General features: G+C 39.7%; 1 protein-coding gene across 1 annotated transcript in view; it reads left to right on the forward strand.

Annotated features, from left to right (window-relative positions):
• Nucleotides 1–18,405, forward strand: part of LOC126195466 (uncharacterized) — a 229,110-nt gene that overhangs the window by 155,938 nt on the left and 54,767 nt on the right. Inside the window, exon 4 of the mRNA XM_049934094.1 lies at nucleotides 4,119–4,252. Within this exon, the coding sequence (XP_049790051.1) occupies nucleotides 4,119–4,252 (134 nt within the window). The remainder of the gene's footprint in view (nucleotides 1–4,118; nucleotides 4,253–18,405) is intronic.

Raw genomic sequence — 18,405 nt, forward strand, 5'->3', positions numbered from 1 at the left:
TAGGCTCATACTCAAGAAACAGAAAGTCTGCTAAACTAATGAAAGTGAGTTGGTTCGAACTAGGTCATTTCGAGCAGTTTCCTCTTTTGTCCGATGAGGCTTTTGCTTGGGCTAAAGCATTCCAAAGATTTTACTTCTCTCGATTATTTCAGAGAAATCACTTTTCTTGATTAGAAACCGCAGCGCGTTTAGTGCAGGATTCCGGAAAGGCCGAGACAATATACGTATATCATCGAAGTTGATTACAACTTGTACCTCTAACAGGTGTTTGAAAATGAAGTTGTGTGACACAGTAATCAATAACAGTACGAATCTAACATAATAATAAGTATGCTTTTATACAGCGAAAAGTTTGAATTATGTAATTACATGTCTATAAAGAATTCAAAACCTCGTTTAGAAACGCTACTGATGCTTCCTGAATAATGAAAGACATATGAGACCCAAGAAACTGATGTAATTGAGGCCATGGATCTCAGATGCAAATAAAATACTCATACCCCATTCAGGAACTAAGTTAATGATGGACACATATAAATGAAGACAATATCAATTTGCCATTTGCACCTCCGTCCTGCACAAGACACTAGATGAATGGAACCGTGCTTTCAGAATACCATTGCCATTGTCCGTGAATCTACGGGCTGCGCACCGGCAGGATCGTAATTTCCGGCACGATATTTGAAGCATCTGAGCAGCTCTAGGAATGAGGACCTGTGCATTCACGCAGATTTATGTGTGTGAGAACATTCCTGCTGCTGAGGAAATGCGTCTGCATTGGGTACATTGCTTTCTCGAAAGAGTAATACGTTTGGTATGTCAGTATCAAAACGTGAAGTAGGAATCCAACATATAACATTGACAAGCATGTAAAAGGCAAGCAGACCTCATCCTACTTCCAGTTTTTGGCTTCCACCTCTTTATCAGAGTCGTGGAAGGGCCATCAATGATCGGCAGTTGCCATCAATGAAGTATCAACTATTCTATTACAGTCCTGCTGCCTGAAGCACTCGCCGTCATCGCAGCAGTCAATACCCTACTAGATGGATGATGTACACACTCATGAATTAATAAAAAAAACTTTTTAGTGTATGTACTAATATTTTAATCATATATGTGATGTGAAAGCGACAATCATTAACGAATTAATAGCGACCTCTATAAAAGAAGCTGTGACCATGAATCTTGATGGTAAATAGGAAACGAAATGGTGGTGTGGTTTTATAGGTAGCAAGGCTTCGTATCGGATAGTTCGGCCGCCTAGTAAAATTTTTTCTGTTTGACTTGGAAACGTGCGTGTCGATGATGATGATGATGATGATAGTTGATAGATGAAATGTTGAGGACAACACAATCGCTCCGTCCCGGATTGCTATGTCTCGACTTTTCATCCGTACCACAGTGTAGATCAGTCCAATATGGTTCAGTATGTCCTATCACAGCCACTTGCGTCCACATTTTAAAATTTTTTATTTCTCGTTTCATGTCCATGTTTGCTAACGCCCGTTCTCTGAGTTGCAGCCAAACATCGTGGATGCCCTCCTGCGATGTTTAATTTAAGTTGTCGTAGCTATAAAAACATCACTTCCAGTGAAGGCATTTTAAGCCTATCTTTAGAACTAGAAGAAAATGATTTTCGTTTTATTGAAATGAAACAGCGTTAGTCGTGTGTAATGAAAGATACTTGCTTTCTAGATTAAAAGACAGTGTTGCAACAGATGGTGCTTCTACTTACGTTATTTTATGCCTGGATTTCACTCACGTCAGGAAACTACATTTGCTTGCACGTTTTTGAGATATTCCTCCGTTTGACGCTGTTGATTCACGCCTGATCCCACACTGCTTTGTAGAACTGTGAGATTCTTGATGTCAAACGCATCACAATGGAGCACTGCTAATGTTTTTCGTAGCTTTCTGGCTAAATGTGGCTCGTGTGTTTTGTACAGTGTTCCGTTTGTCCTAAAATATTCTCTTTCTCCGCGATTCGTCACATTCGTGTTGTGACGTTTATTTTTGGTTGCTATTTACTTATTTATTATGTAAAAGAAATGAAAGAGTAGTAGGAGCTGAACACCTAAATGACGAGGGGGAAAGGTGGGGTAGATTGTTGAACATTGAACGCAAAGTAATGGATCCGACAGTGGTCTGGAGGAAAAGTGGTGAGGAGTACGAGGTGAAATGAAAGGGGGCGCGGGAAGTTGGGTGAGAGAGAGTGAGGGATGGGAAAAGAAAGTGGTTTTCTTTCGTATTACCTGATTTTCTAGTGTTTTATATGGCGACTGCTTTCCGTTAATTATCTGGTAATGAGCTCTTTACTGTGCAACAATGCTTGTAGATACCGAAGTTTCCTTGAAAACGAAGATGTCTGTCGTGACTGATTTTTATGATTTTTTTTCTATTGTGCTTTGCCTATGGAATTCCGGTTACGGCGGTCCATAAGTGTTGTGTGCTTTGTACTGTATTTCCAAGCATTGATATGCACATTATACCTTGTGTCAAATGTCCTGCCAGTCATTCCACTGTAGATTCTTTCCAAGTCTCTGCAAATGAGCTGGTAGATATCAGATTATTGTTGACATCCCGATACTGGTGTCATTTCAGGAATGTGTTTTTGTTTTGTGTTACGTTAATATAAAAAATAAATGTTGAAATTTAATTAACGTTCCTGAAAACAGTATAATATAATATATGTATAATATAATAAATTGAAATTTAACTAGTTAATTTTGAAAAGTGAAAACCTTTATGATAACATATATTAAACAAGTTCTGATGACACATCCATCCATTTGTAAATATATTGTATTATAATAGGTAAATAATCAAGTTTCTTCACCAAGGTTTTCCATTGTCCTGAAATATGCTTTTTATAATTCAGAATGTTTAGAAACTCATCCACCACAATTTGAGAATCCCGTTGATCCTTGTTTTATATTGTTGCCATCATGTGTACTATGTGAAGAAAAATTGTTTTATGTGCACTGTGTAAAAAGACATTATATTTTAAACATTTATTTATGGATAATCACAGCTGTGATGATTTTTCTCATGAAAATGGGTTATGTATTGTTTATTTAAAACTTAGGCACATATATTAATTGGGAAACTAAGGAAAAAAAACAGAAAATCTTGACTTGTAAATGTAAAAGAACTGTTTAAATCATAAAGAGGATAACTAAAACAAATAATTAGAATAATATGAATTGACTAGGTATTTTAATTAAGTATCTTGAAAATACTTTGACAGCACATTGTGTACAACTTATTTTTCTATAATGGTATTTCAGAAACAAGCTTTATTTTAGCTGGATATATGTGGTGTGAAAGCTATTTTAATTTATGTTGCAACAAAAGTTTTCGTGTTTCAAAGAAAATGTGTTTGTATGAATTCATAAGGGACCAAACTGCTGAGGTCATCAGTCCCTAGATTTACACACTAATTAAACTTACTTTAACTTATGCTAAGGACAACATACGCACCCATGCCCGAGAGAGGACGCGAACCTCCGGTGGGAGTGGCCGTGCAATCAGTGGCATGGTGCTTATAACCACGTGGCCATGCCGCGCAGCTTCATTTTTCAAAATTGTTTGATGGTGCTGGGGTTTTTCCCAAAATTTCAAGTTATCATAAAAACTGATTATACGGTTTTCAGGAACCTTAATTACATTTCAACATTTATATCAGACACATTTTTTTGATATCATGATTTCAAAGACATTTAGGATGTGTTTTACCCCTTAAAAGTGAAACTGGGCAAAAACGAAACAATACATATTACGTTATTTTGACCCCTCTACATACCTGCCAAGTTTCATTCAGATCGTTTATTTACATTTTGGAATGTTCAATTGGAAGCGCGGGTTCCCAAGCCTTATTAAGGATGCAGCCACTACCTCGAATAATTATTGATGACCTGTGTCAGCCATATACTGCACTCCTCAATAGACGTGAGCTGTTGTGTGCCAGGTGGAGGCTGTTAAAAAGGCTGGAGGTTGCGTTGACATGACATATCCTGACGATGACTAATTTCTGTGTTTGGTTTGCCTACTTTCACAAGAGGAAAGGTGGTCCAGTTATTTCTGTGTGTGGTCTAATGCGGACGCTTGCTCTTCTACAGCCCTGCCAGACGAGGGTCCCCGGATTACAGGCGGACGACCTCGTTACCAGGTGGGCGACACCGTCAGGGTCAACTGCACCTCAGGAAGGTCCAAGCCGGCTGCACAGCTCGCCTGGTTCATCAACGGGGAGCAGGTGAGTCCTCCTTCTGTCTGTCTCATCCCCAGGTGTTACATACTGATTGTCACTGTTTCTCGATGGGGCTTCTCAGTAAATTTGTGACTGCTAATTGTGGTGAGAAACTTTTTTGTCTTTACATTACAGTATTATGAATTTGTGTTATCTAACCATGAACTGGAATACCCTCTTTCAAATTCTTAAGGTGGCAGGGGTGAAATACAAGGAGCGAAAGGCTATTTACAATTTGTACAGAAACCAGATGGCAGTTATAAGAGTCGAGGTGCATGAAAGGGAAGCAGTGCTTGGGAAATGAGTGAGACAGGGTTGTAGCCTCTCCCCGATGTTATTCAATCTGTATATTGAGCAAGCAGTAAAGGAAACAAAAGAAAAATTCGGAGTAGGTATTAAAATTCATGGAGAAGAAGTAAAAACTTTGAGGTTCGCCGATGACATTGTAATTCTGTCAGAGACAGCAAAGGACTTGGAAGAGCAGTTGAACGGAATGGACAGTGTCTTGAAAGGAGGATATAAGTTGAACATCAACAAAAGTAAAACGAGGATAATGGAATGTAGTCGAATTAAATCGGGTGATGCTGAGGGGATTAGATTAGGAAATGAGACACTTAAAATAGTAAAGGAGTTTTGCTATTTAGGGAGTAAAATAACTAATGATGGTCGAAGTAGAGGGGATATAAAATGTAGACTGGCAATGACAAGGAAATCGTTTCTGAAGAAGAGAAATTTGTTAACATCGAGTATAGATTTAAGTGTCAGGAAGTCGTTTCTGAAAGTATTTGTATGGAGTGTAGCCATGTATGGAAGTGAAACATGGACGATAACCAGTTTGGACAAGAAGAGAATAGAAGCTTTCGAAATGTGGTGCTACAGAAGAATGCTGAAGATAAGGTGGGTAGATCACGTAACTAATGAGGAGGTATTGAATAGGATTGGGGAGAAGAGAAGTTTGTGGCACAACTTGACTAGAAGAAGGGATCGGTTGGTAGGACATGATTTCAGGCATCAAGGGATGACAAATTTAGCATTGGAGGGCAGCGTGGAGGGTAAAAATCGTAGACGGAGACCAAGAGATGAATACACTAAGCAGATTCAGAAAGATGTAGGTTGCAGTAGGTACTGGGAGATGAAGAAGCTTGCACAGGATAGAGTAGCATGGAGAGCTGCTTCAAACCAGTCTCAGGACTGAAGACCACAACAACAACAACAACCATGAACCATAAAAAATTGACCTTGCCGTTGGTGGAGAGGCTTCCATGTCTAGTGATACAGATAGTAGCAGTAGTGGAAGTAGTAGTAGCTTTATTCATCTGTAGTTATCTTTTTACAAGGATATAGAACATGTAAAAGTATTTACAAATTTGGACCCATTTAAAGTAAGGTACTACTGCAGACATTTACAGACTTAGAGGCAATCATTAAATTTTCTCCTGGTTTACAATACATTTTTTTTACAAATAACTTATTAAATAATGTAATGCCACAATTATCACTCATATCTCACTGTCAGTCACTGCACACACTATACACACATTGTTTCAAAACACTTCACTCACTGCACACACAATAACACACTCACACTGGTGATCTCTGGGCCACTTTCTGTACTACAACTTACCATTGCTATACTGAAAAACTGAATCAGTGTCCCTCTATAATGAGTGGGATGTTGAGCTCAGAAAGAGGAATAGGTGTTAATACTGTGCTATGCATAGCTTGGGGGCTAGTTTCTCTAGAAAAGGAAAAAAGAAGGAAAAAAGAAGGAAAAAAAACATAGTGTGAAGGTGTTATGTGGAATGTTGGATGTTTTATAATCATGATTATTGTATATTTGAATAACATTTTTTTTTACCAAACCACTACTGTGTTTTAACTAAGTAATCCTTCAATGTATAAAATATATTGCTTAACAGGTACTTTTTAGCTGCCTTTTTAAATAAGTATATTTTTGCAATTTCGTTAATCTCTTTTGTTAATTTATTGTACAGTTTTATTACTTGGTAGGAAATGCTGTTCTCAGTTTTATATTAATTTTTTCTTGGTAAATGTCAGTTGAGTCTAGCTCTTGCATCATGCTTAGGGGCAGAGCTGTCTGTGCACTAATTACCGTAGTTTTTTTGATGTGTACAACTGACTGGTAAATGTATTTACACAGAGCAATTAAAATCTCCAGTGTTTTAAACAGAACTTTACAATGAGCTCGACTACTAATTTTCGTTATTATTTTTAAGGCTCTTTTCAGGAATTTAAAAATTGCGTTCACAATTTGTGCATTTGATCCCCAAAAAAGAATGCCATAGTGAAGAACTGAGTGTATATACACTACTGGCCATTAAAATTAGTACACCACGAAGGTGACGTGCTACAGACGCGAAATTTAATCGACAGGAAGAAGATGCTGTGATATGCAAATGATTAGCTTTTTAGAGCATTCACACAAGGTTGGCACCGGTGGCGACACCTACAATGTGCTGACATGAGGAAAGTTTCCAACTGATTTCTCATACGCAAACAGCAGTTGACTGGTGTTGCCTGGTGAAACGTTGCTGTGATGTCTCGTGTAAGGAGGAGAAACGTGTATCATCACGTTTCCGACTTTGATAGAGGTCAGATTGTAGCCTATCGCGATTGCAGTTTATGGTATCGCGACATTGCTGGTCACGTTGGTCGAGATCCAATGACTGTCAGCAGAATATGGAATCGGTGGGTTCAGGAAGGTAATACGGAATGCCGTGCTGGATCCCAACGGCCTCGTATCACTAGCAGTCGAGATGGCAGGCATCTTACCCGCATGGCTATAGCGGATTGTGCTGCCGCGTCTCGACCTCTGAGTCAACAGATGGGGACGTTTGCAAGACAACAACCATCTGCACGAACAGTTGGACTACGTTTGCAGCAGCATGGACTATCAGCTCAGAGACCATGGCTGCGGTTACCCTTGACGCTTCATCACAGACAGGAGCGCCTGCGATGGTGTACCCAACGACGAACCTAGGTGCATGAATGGCAAAACTTGATTTTTTCGGATGGAACCAGGTTCTGTTTACACCATCATGACGGTCGCATCCGTGTTTGGCGACATCGCGGTGAACGCGCATTGGAAGCGTGTATTTGTCATTGCCATACTGGCGTATCACCCAGGGTGATGGTATGGGGTGCCATTGGTCACACGTCTCGGTGACCTCTTGTTCGCATTAACGGCACTTTGAACAGTGGACGCTACATTTCAGATGTGTTACGACCCGTGGCTCTACCCTTCATTCGATCCCTGCGAAACCCTACTTTTCAGCAGGGTAATACACGACCGCATGTTGAAGGTCCTATACAGGCCTTTCTGGATACAGAAAATGCTCGACTGCTGTCCTGTCCAGCGCATTCTCGAGATCTCTCACCAATTGAAAACGTCTGGTCAATTGTGGCCAAGCAGCTGGCTCGTCACAATACGCCAGTTACTACACTTGATGGACTGTGGTATCGTGTTGAAGCTGCATTGACAGCTGTACCTGTACACGCCATCCAAGCTCTGTTTGACTCAATGCCCAGACATACCAAGGCCTTTATTACGGGAAGAGGTGGTTGTTTTGGATACTGATTTCTCAGGATCTATGCACCCAAACTGCGTGCAAATGTAGTCACACGTCAATTGTAGTATTATATATGTGTTCAATTAATACCCGTTTATCATCTGCATTTCTTCTTGGTGTAGCAATTGTAATGGCCAGTAGTGCATGAATAGTATCCCACTAAAAGGCACTGCATGTTACACAATGATGGTAGGATTCTAAGGGCATATCATGCTGATGATATTCTGTCTACAAGTACCTTTGTGAGTTCACACCACTTCAGCTGAGAACCAGTATTCATTCCTTTAAATTTAGCATTGGTTGTTCAGTCTGTAGACGTGCCATTTACATTTAATTTAACATTGTCATTTTCCATCTTCAAACTGAAATTCATGGCATTAGTTTCCTTTGTGTTCAATGTCACTTTATTGCTTATTGACTAATTGTAATCTTCGTTGAGAGCTTCATTTGCTTTCTCTACGAAGAGTTCTCTTGCTTTCTCAGTGACTATAATACTGCTGTCATCAGCAAAGAGAATTTTTTCACCATGATTAACACCATTGGGAAAGTCATTGATGTATATCAGGAATAGTGTTGGTCCTAATATGCTACCTTGCGGAACCCCTATATTAATGTATTTTCATTCTGGTAAGTGTTGAACTGAATGTTTGGATCTATTTAAAGTATGTGTTATCCCTACTCTTTGTACCCTATCTGCTAGATATGATCGGAACCGATCATTAGCTACCCCCTTATTCCTAATACTTCTAATTTAATAGACTTTTGCGGTAGACTGTATCAAAGGCCTTAGAAAGATCAAAAAATATACCTGTGACACAATCATCTTTGTCAAGAGCATCAAGTAAAGCTTTTAAGAATTGTACTATGGCTGACTCCGTATTTCTGCCACTTCAGAAACCTATCTGTCATTCGCCTAAAAGATTGTATTTATGCAGGTAATTGATCAATATGTCTTTAATTATTGCTTCTATTATTTTTCAGAATGGTGACAACAGGGAAATGGGCTGGTAGTTTTCTGTGTCTTCTGCATTACCTTTCTTAAGCAAAGGTACAACTCTTGCCTGATTTAACTGATCTGCAAATGTCCCTGATGTGATGGATTCATTTATTATATTTGTTAAGGGGCCTTGTATAATCTCGTTGCATTGTTTCAGTGCACTCATTGGTACTTCATCTATGCCTACTGACTTTTTATTTTCTCAATTTTTCAACAGTTTTATTGATGTCATTCTCTGTAATTATAAGTAATATCATTGTATTAAGTGGAACATTATTTACAGGTGTTACATTTGTTTTGGGGAATTTTTGGTGTAACATTCTGCAAAAGTTGAAAAATGCTCATTTACCTTGTTTGCTAAGTGTTGTGGATTAATTTTTACCTTATTCCCCTCCCTTAGCTGTATGTTACTCTGCTTTTGTTTGCCTCTCCCCGTTTCCTTTTTATAACGTTCCTGACTTTTTTGCTTTTATTCTATGTATTATACATTATTTTGCCATTAAATGACTTTTTTTGCAGCAGACAGAATCTTCCTATAGATAATTTTATTTCTATGACACAAATTTAAGAATTCTGGATCATTGTGACTCTATTTCATGGAACTGAGGTATTTAAGTGTTAAGATAGGACTTCTTAATACCTATTGTTTTCCATCTGTTTTTGTGAGATGTTGATACAGACATGGATAATTTTCGAAATGTCTTTTCAGAGTTAATTTAAAGAACATGGAGAATTTAAAGAATTTCATATTCACATTGGTTTCCTTATACAGTTTATGCCAGTTCTTTTTTGCTAGTTCTTTTGAAAAACCTTTTATTTTGATTTCCGATGGATGTCGTTTGGAGGCTTGTAGTTTATGGAATGATTCGATGCCTGGTTTTACTCTTGTTATTTGACAGAGGTGGTCTGATAGTCCAAGATCTTTTACAGCTACATCACGTTTTTCCCTGTTCATATTTGTGGCCACTTGGTCAAGTACTGATGCAGTCATTGCAGTAATCCTTGTTGCACTATTGACCAATAGGGACACACCAAAACTTTGAAGGATATTTATGGGGGTGCTGCCGGATTCATTTATGACATTAGTGTTGATGTTAATAATCTCACACAGAATTATTTTGACCTTTGTACTTGAAACTTTATCGTTAACTACTGTTAATTTATTGAAAAAGTATCCACACTACCACTGCCAGATCTACACACAAACACAAAATGATTAATTTCTTGATGTTATCAAGCCCTGTTAATTCAATAGCTGATATTTCAAAGTGTTTGTCTTCACTTACTGTACTGAGGTCAAGTCTTAATTTGAACTTTGTTCCTTTTCTGATATAAATGCATGATCCTCCACACCTTGGAGAAGTTCTGCAGTAGGAGGTTGCCCTTTCATCGAATGATAATACTACATGTTGGGTTTCTGTGCCTATACACTAGTGCTCAGTAACACAAACTAGTGTGTCATTCAAAGACTGGAGCTCAACTTCTGATAGTTGTATTTTTTTTATTGATTGCGTGTTTTGATGGAGGATTGTTAAGTCTGTGAAATGCCCCATGTTACTCTTTGCAGTTGTTTGTTTTTCTTTGTGCCATCTGGTATGTGCGATATTTGGGGTGCTAAAATTGGCCTTATGGGTGATTGTTTCAGTATTTTTTTAAACTTTACGCAGGAGAACCTGTTATCTGGATTTATCCAAAAAAAGACTTACTTTTCCTTCCCATGACAACGGGTATTGTACCATGTGCGGCCCGAGATCCACCCCCTATACTTTCATGAGTCAGCTGTGCCAATATTCCCTTCCCAGTACTGATTCGGTGTAGGCTATCCTAGTGAAGCCCTATCTGTTGATAGTCCTGACAGGCACCAGAGAAACGTAAGCAAAGTTGGCTGCCCTCGGAGCCATCCCTAACCCCACACTGATTCTCCTCACAGCTCCAAGGCTGTGGTCGATCACGACGCTGGAACAGCTCAACAAAGTGTACGTTGGTGCCACAAGTCGTGGAAGCTATCTTTTCCAGGTCACCACCTATATCATATGCCCCATCCCTGTCCAAACTGTTTCCTGCCCCACCCACTATAACTAGATTGTCCTCTTCTGTAAAGTCCTTACATAAAGACCCTAAGTCATCACATAATTTAGACCTTCATTTGGTTTGCTGTACTGTAAGTGCTGCCGTAACAGAGGGCAACTGTTAAGAGGCCAGACAAACGTACGGTTCCTGAAAAGGAGCAGCAGCTTTCTCAATAGTTGCAGGGGTACCAGTCTTGATGATTGACTAATCTCGCCTTGTAACATTCACCAATGGCCTTGCTGTGCTGGTACTGCGAACAGCTGAAAACAAGCAGAAACTATAGCCGCAATTTTCTCCAACGGCATGCAGCTCTACTGTATGAATACATGATGTTAGCATCCACTTGGGTAAAATATTCCAGAGGTAAAATAGTCCCACATTTGGATCTCTGGATGGTGACTGCTCAGGGCAATGTCGTCATCAGGAGAAGAAAAGTGACATTCTACAGATCAGAGGGTGGAATGTTAGATCCTTTATTCGGGCAAGTCAATTAGAAAATTTAAAAAGGGAAATGGGTAGGTTACAGTTAGACATTGTGGCAATTGGTGAAGTTTTGTTTCAGACGGAACAGCACTTTTTGTCAGGTGAATACAGATTGATAAGTACAAAATCAAATAGCGGTAATCCAGATGTAGGTTTAATAATAAATAAGAAAACAGGAATATGAGTAAGATACCATGAATATCACAGTGAATGCATTATTGCAGACAAGATAGACATGAAGCCAACACTCACCACAGCAGCACAAGTTTGTATACCAACTATCTCCGCAAATGATGAAGAGATTGAGGAAATGTATGATGAGATTAAAGAAATTATTAACATAGTTAAAGGAGACGAAAAATTGATAGTGGTGAGTGACTGTAATTCCATATTAGGAAAAGGAAGAGAGGGAAAAATTGTAGGTAAGTATGGACTTGGCGATTTAAGAATCATGAAAGACAGATGTATACGTGGAGGAGACCAGAGAAACAAGAAGTTTTCAGATTGATGATATAATGGTAACACAGTGATTCACTAATGAGGTTTTAAATTGCAAAGCATTTAGAGGAGCAGACGTGGACTCTGACCACAATTTATTTATTATGAGATTAAAACTGAAGAAGTTGCAAAAAGGTAGGAAATTAAGGAGATGGGGAGAGTATAAGTTGAAAAAATCAGAGATTGCAGAGAGTTTCGGAGGGAGCATTCAGCAACAATTGAAAAAACAGAGGAAAGGAATACAGAAGAAGACGAAAAGGTAGCTTTGGAGAGATTAAGTAGAGAAGGCAGCAGAGGATCGAATATGCAAAAAGAATAGGTCAAGTAGAAATTCATGGATAACACAGGAGATATTGAATTTAATTGATGATAGTAGGAAAGGTAAAAATGCAGTAAATCATGTAGGCCAAAGGGTTTACAAATATCTAAAAAATGAGATTGGCAGGAAGACCAAAATGGTTAAACAGGGATGGCTAGAGGACAAATGTAAGTATTTATAAGAAAATATCACGATGCAAAAGGTAGATAGAGCCTATAGGAAAATTACAAGAGTCCTTTGGAGAAAAGGGAAGCAGCTGTATGAACATCAAGAGCTCAGATGGGAGTCCAGTCCTAGGCAGAAACGCAAAAGCTGAAAGATGGAAGGAGTCTCTAGAGGGTCTGTACAAGTGAGATGAACTTGCAGAGAATGTAGTGGAAACAAAAGAGAACGTAGATGAAGATGGTGTGGGAGACATGATACTACGAGAAGAATTTGGCAGAGCACTGAAGGAGCCAAGTCGAATCAAGGCCTCAGAGTAGGCGACATTACGTCAGAACTACTGACAGCATTGGGAACACGTGCCATGACAAAACTCTTCCATCTGGTATACAAGATGTATGAGACAGGCGAAACACCTACAAACATCAAGAAGAATATAATAATTCCAATTGCAAACAAGGCAGTTGCTGACTGCCTTGAAATTACCAAACTACACTGAAGTGTCAAAGAAACTGATATAGGCATACAGAGATATGTAAACAGGCAGAATACGGCGCTGCGGTCGGCAGCGCCTCTATAAGACGACAAGTGTCTGGCGCAGTTGCTATACCGGTTACTGCTACTACAATGCGGATTATCAAGATTTAGGTGAGTTTCAACGTGGTGTTATAGTCAGCCCAATAGCGGTGGGACACAGCATCTCCGAGGTATTTATGTTCAAATGTGTGTGAAGTCTTAACTGCTAAGGTCACCAGTCCCTAAGCTTACACACAACTTCACCTAAATTGTCCTAAGGCTTACACACAACTTCACCTAAATTATCCTAAGGACAAACACACACACCCATGCCGGATGGAGGACTCGAACCTCCGCCGGGACCAGCCGCACAGTCCACAACTGCAGCGCCCTAGACCACTCGGCTAATCCCGCGCGGCAGGTATTTATGAAGTGGGGATTTTCCCGTACGGCCATTTCATGAATGTACCGTAGATAGGTAGAAGCCGACATCGGGGAAGATCAGTTTGGATTCCGTGGAAATATTGGAACACGTGAGGCAATACTGACCTTACGACTTATCTTAGAAGAAAGATTAAGGAATGGCAAACCTACGTTTCTAGCATTTGTAGACTTAGAGAAAGCTTTTGACAGTGTTCACTGGAATACTCTCTTCCAAATTCTAAAGGTGGAAGGGGTAAAATACAGGGAGCGAAAGGCTATTTACAATTTGTACAGAAACCAGATGGCAGTTATAAGAGTCGAGGGGCATGAAAGGGAAGTAGTGGTTGGGAAGGGAGTGTGACAGGGTTGTAGACTCTCCCCAATGTTATTCAATCTGTGTATTGAGCAAGCAGTAAAGGAAACAAAAAAAAAATTCGGAGTAGGTATTAAAATCCATGGAGAAGAAATAAAAACTTTGAGGTTCGCCGATGACATTGTAATTCTGTCAGAGACAGCAAAGGACTTGGAAGAGCAGTTGAATGGAATGGACAGTGTCTTGAAACGAGGATATAAAATGAACATCAAGAAAAGCAAAACGAGGATAATGGAATGTAGTCGAATTAAATCGGGTGATGCTGAAGGAATTAGATTAGGAAATGAGACACTTAAAGTAGTAAAGGAGTTTGGCTATTTGGGGAGCAAAAGAACTGATGATGGTCGATGTAGGGAAGATATAAAATGTAGACTGGCAATGGCAAGGAAAGCGCTTCTGAAGAAGAGAAATTTGTTAACATCGAGTATACATTTAAGTGTCAGGAAGTCATTTCTGAAAGTACTGTATTTGTATGGAGTGTAGCCATGTATGGAAGTGAAACATGGACGATAAATAGTTTGGACAGGAAGAGAATAGAAGCTTTCGAAATGTGGTGCTACAGAAGAATGCTGAAGATTAGATGGGTAGATCACATAACTAATGAGGAGGTATTGAATAGAATTGGGGAGAAGAGGAATTTGTGGCACAACTTGACGAGAAGAAGGGACCGATTGGTAGGACATGTTCGAGGCATCAAGGGATCACAAATTTAGCATTGGAGTGCAGCGTGGAGGGTAAAAATCGTAGACGGAGACGAAGAGATGAATACACTAAGCAGATTCAGAAGGATGTAGGTTGGAGTAGGTACTGGGAGATGAAGAAACTTGCACAGGATAGGCTTAGCATGGAGAGGTGCATCAAACCAGTCTCAGGACTGACGATCACAACAACAACAACCGTAAATAGCAGAAATCTGGTAAAACATCAAATCTCCAACATTACTGTTGCCGGAAAAAGATCCTGCAAGAACGGGACCATCGACGACGGAAGAGAACCGTTCAAAGTGACACAAGTGGAACTCATCCGCAAATTGCTGTAGATTTCAGTGCTGTGCCGTTAACAAATGTCAGCGTGCGAACCATTCAACGAAACATCATCGACATGGGTTTTCGGAGCCGAAAGCCCACTCGTGTACCCTTGATGACTGCACGACACAAAGCTTTACGCCTCTCCTGGGCCCGTCAACACCTACACTGGACTGCTGTTGAGTGGAAACATGTTGCGTGGTTTGACGAGACTCGTTTCAAATTGTATCGAGTGGATGGACGTGTACGGATATCCATGAATCCTGCTTGTCACCAGAGGACTGTTCACCCTGGTGGAGGAATCGATAATTGTGTGGGGCGTGTGCGGTTGGAGTGATATGAGACCCCTGGTACGTCTAGATACGACTCTGACAGGTGACAGGTATGTAAGAACCCTGTCTGATAACCTGCATCCATTCGTGCCCATTACGCATTCCGACGGACTTGGACAATTCCAGCAGGACGATGCGACACTTCACACGTCCAGAATTGATACAGAGAGGCTCCAGGAGCACTCTTCTGAGTTGAAGCACTCTCGCTGGCCACCAGACTTCCAAGATAAGAACGTTATTGAGCATATCTGGGCTACCTTGCAACGTACTGTTCAGAAGAGATTTCAATCCCCTCGTATTCTTACGGCTTTATGGAGAGCCCTGAAGGATTCATGGTGTCAGTTCGCCCCAGCACTACTTCAGACAGTAGCCGAGTCCATGCTACTTCGTGTTGCGGCACTTCAGCGTGGTCGTGGGGGCTTTACAGTATATTAGGCAGGTGTACTAGTGCCTTTGGCTTATCAGTGTATCGTTTTGAAAAGTCAAGACTTCATAATACTAGCGTTAGTTCTCCATACAAGAAACGAGAAACTGGAGTTAAACCATCCACAGGAGATCAGTTTCGATTTTCGAAAAATGTAAGAACATGCGACGAATACTGACCCTACGATCTACGGAGGTAAGTTAAAGAAAGGAAACCTACGTTTATGGGATTTGTAGATTCAGAGAATGTTTTTGACATTGTTGACTGGAATACTTTCTTTGAAATTATGAAGGTAGCAGGTATAAAATACAGGAAGTGAAAAGCTACTTACAACCTCTACAGAAACGGAAGCAGTAGTTCAGAATAGAGTGAAACAACCTTTTAGCCTGTCCTCGATGTTATTAAGTCTGTACATTGAACGAACAGTACAGCATTCAAAGAAAAATTTCGAGTAGGAATTAAAGTCCAGTTAGAGGAAATAGAAATTTGGAGATTTGGCGAGGATATAGAAATTCTCTCAAAGACATTAAAGGACCTAGATGAGCAGTTGAACGAAATGTTCAGTGCCTTGAAGAGGGGATACAAGAAGAAAACCAACAAAAGCAATATAAGGATAATATAATATAGGTGAATGAAATCAAGTGAAGATGAGAGAGAGAAATAGATTAAGAAATGAGATGTTTAAAGTGGCAGATGAGTTTTGCTATCTCGGCAGTAAAATAATTAATGATGTCCAAAGTAGAAAGGATATAAAATGTAGACTGGCTATATCAAGAGAAGCCTTTCGTAAGAAGAGAAATTTGCTAACATTGGATCCAGAACTAAGTGTCAGGAAGTCTTTTCTGAAAGCATTTGTATGGAGTGCAGTCCTGTATGGAAGTGAAACATGGACGATAAACAGATTAGATAAGAAGAGAATATAAGCTTTCAATGTGTGCTATAGAACAATGCTTAATGTTAGGCGGGTCTATCACGTAACTAATGAGCTGGAACTGAACAGAAATGGTGGAGAAAAGAAGAAAGGACCGAAGAAAGAATAGGTTGACAGAACACGTTCTGAGACATCAAGGCATCACAATTTAGTATTGTATCGAAGTGTGCGGAGTAATAATTGTAGAGGGAGACCAAGAGATGAATACAGCAAGCAGATCCAGATTGATCTTGTTTGTAGTAGTCATTCAGAAATAAACAGCCATGTACAGGGTAGAGTTGCATGGGGTGCTGCATCAGACCAGTATTGCGACTGAAGACCACAACAACAACAGCAATTGTTTCGATTCTTCATTAACACACATAACATCTATGCTTGTTGATACTAGTGACTGTACAATTGCAGTCGCTTTTGTTTTTGAATATGTAATATTTTTCAGACACTGACAGATTTTATTTCATATCTTCTTCATTTAAATTTCACTTTCAAATTTCTTTCCAAAAATTTTGTCTGTAGTTATTGTTCTTTGCTTTCCAGTGTTTGACATCTACCACCAATTAACGTGTCTTCAAGAGTGTGAAGTATTTTTGTTTTGACAAGTGTGTTATAATTTCATAATTATGGCTTTCTTGATACACATTTAATACACTTCTGTAGTTTTCCAATTCTTTCTTTGTTGGCGTCTGGTTTTAGTAAATTCGGCTCAATATCTTCACCTAAACATTTGTGTTTATTCATATAAGACATTTTCCTGTATCCAGAAGTTTAAGTTGACTGTGGAATTACAACAGCGTCTTCCTGTGTGAAATTTGCTGCCCCATTTTTGCTGCTGTTTCGTGCATTGTCTCCAGCGTCAACGTCCTCCCTTATCCTGGGTTTGAACTGACTACAGCATTTGCATTAATGGCTCTAAGCACTATGGGACTTAACATCTGAGGTCATCAGTATCATAGACTTAGAACTACTTAAGCCTAACTATCCTAACGACATCACACACATCCATGCTCGAGGCAGGATTCGAACCTGATACCGAAGCAGCCGCTGACTACAGCAGCTACCGAACTATTCAGGCATCTTGGTAGTTATCTTAGGCAAAGTTCCAAGCTCTGTACGTAATAAATGAAATATACCGTGTCATAACTTATCCTAGGAATATGCCTGCAGGTAAGTTACTACTGAATTGAGATTTAGTCGGTTTGTGGTGTCTAAATTACAAAATGAAATATAAGTAAACTGGGTATTGTGAGTTAACTTCATCGATGTGCTCTTGTAAGTTGTCATTCACCTATCTATTTACATTTTCTAACGCCTACTTCTAAATAAACAACTGCTTTACTTAGTGCTCCATTTGTGAAATGGGGGACAAACAGCCTCCATCATATTAAAGTCTCTCTCGATTTGTCACCACGTCAAGCAATTCCCGGAACAGGCGTTGTCACACGAATCACTGACGTACTGAAGTAGCATGTAAATACAGTGTTCCGTAGCAGCTTTTGCTAATCTCAAGTTCCTCCACTGATTCGACTCCAGAATTTCAGAATCCATACATAAGTCACTTAAACGCAGACTAGGCACTAACTTAGTCGGATATAACCGACGCGTACGACCAGCTTGACTGCTCCCACTAAATACTTTCTGCACAACCGTCACAACCTGTTAACTCGACCACGCCATTGTTGATCAACACTACAACGCCAAAAAAAAGAAGAAAAAAAAACGCACCTCGGTGCTACCAAATTCTCTCGATTGTACAACACAGAATATTGATGTAATGGACTTCGTAGTCCTACACCATTCAGATTATTAAACATTGTGACTGTGTTATATTAAATACTTTGAAGAAGTAACTGCTACATCGCGTAATAATATTTTGAACTGATAGTTGGCCATCGTTGAAGAGTCTTCGTCGATAAGATTTCTTTTTCCACCATCTACACTAAGTGTTCACATGTGCACGGCTTTTCCTACAATGCATCGGATGACCTCCTCACCAGTAAGGCAGCTCATAATGATACA

This window comes from Schistocerca nitens, chromosome 7 (assembly GCF_023898315.1).
Source record: "Schistocerca nitens isolate TAMUIC-IGC-003100 chromosome 7, iqSchNite1.1, whole genome shotgun sequence".
In the NCBI taxonomy this organism is placed as follows: Eukaryota; Metazoa; Arthropoda; class Insecta; order Orthoptera; family Acrididae; genus Schistocerca; species Schistocerca nitens.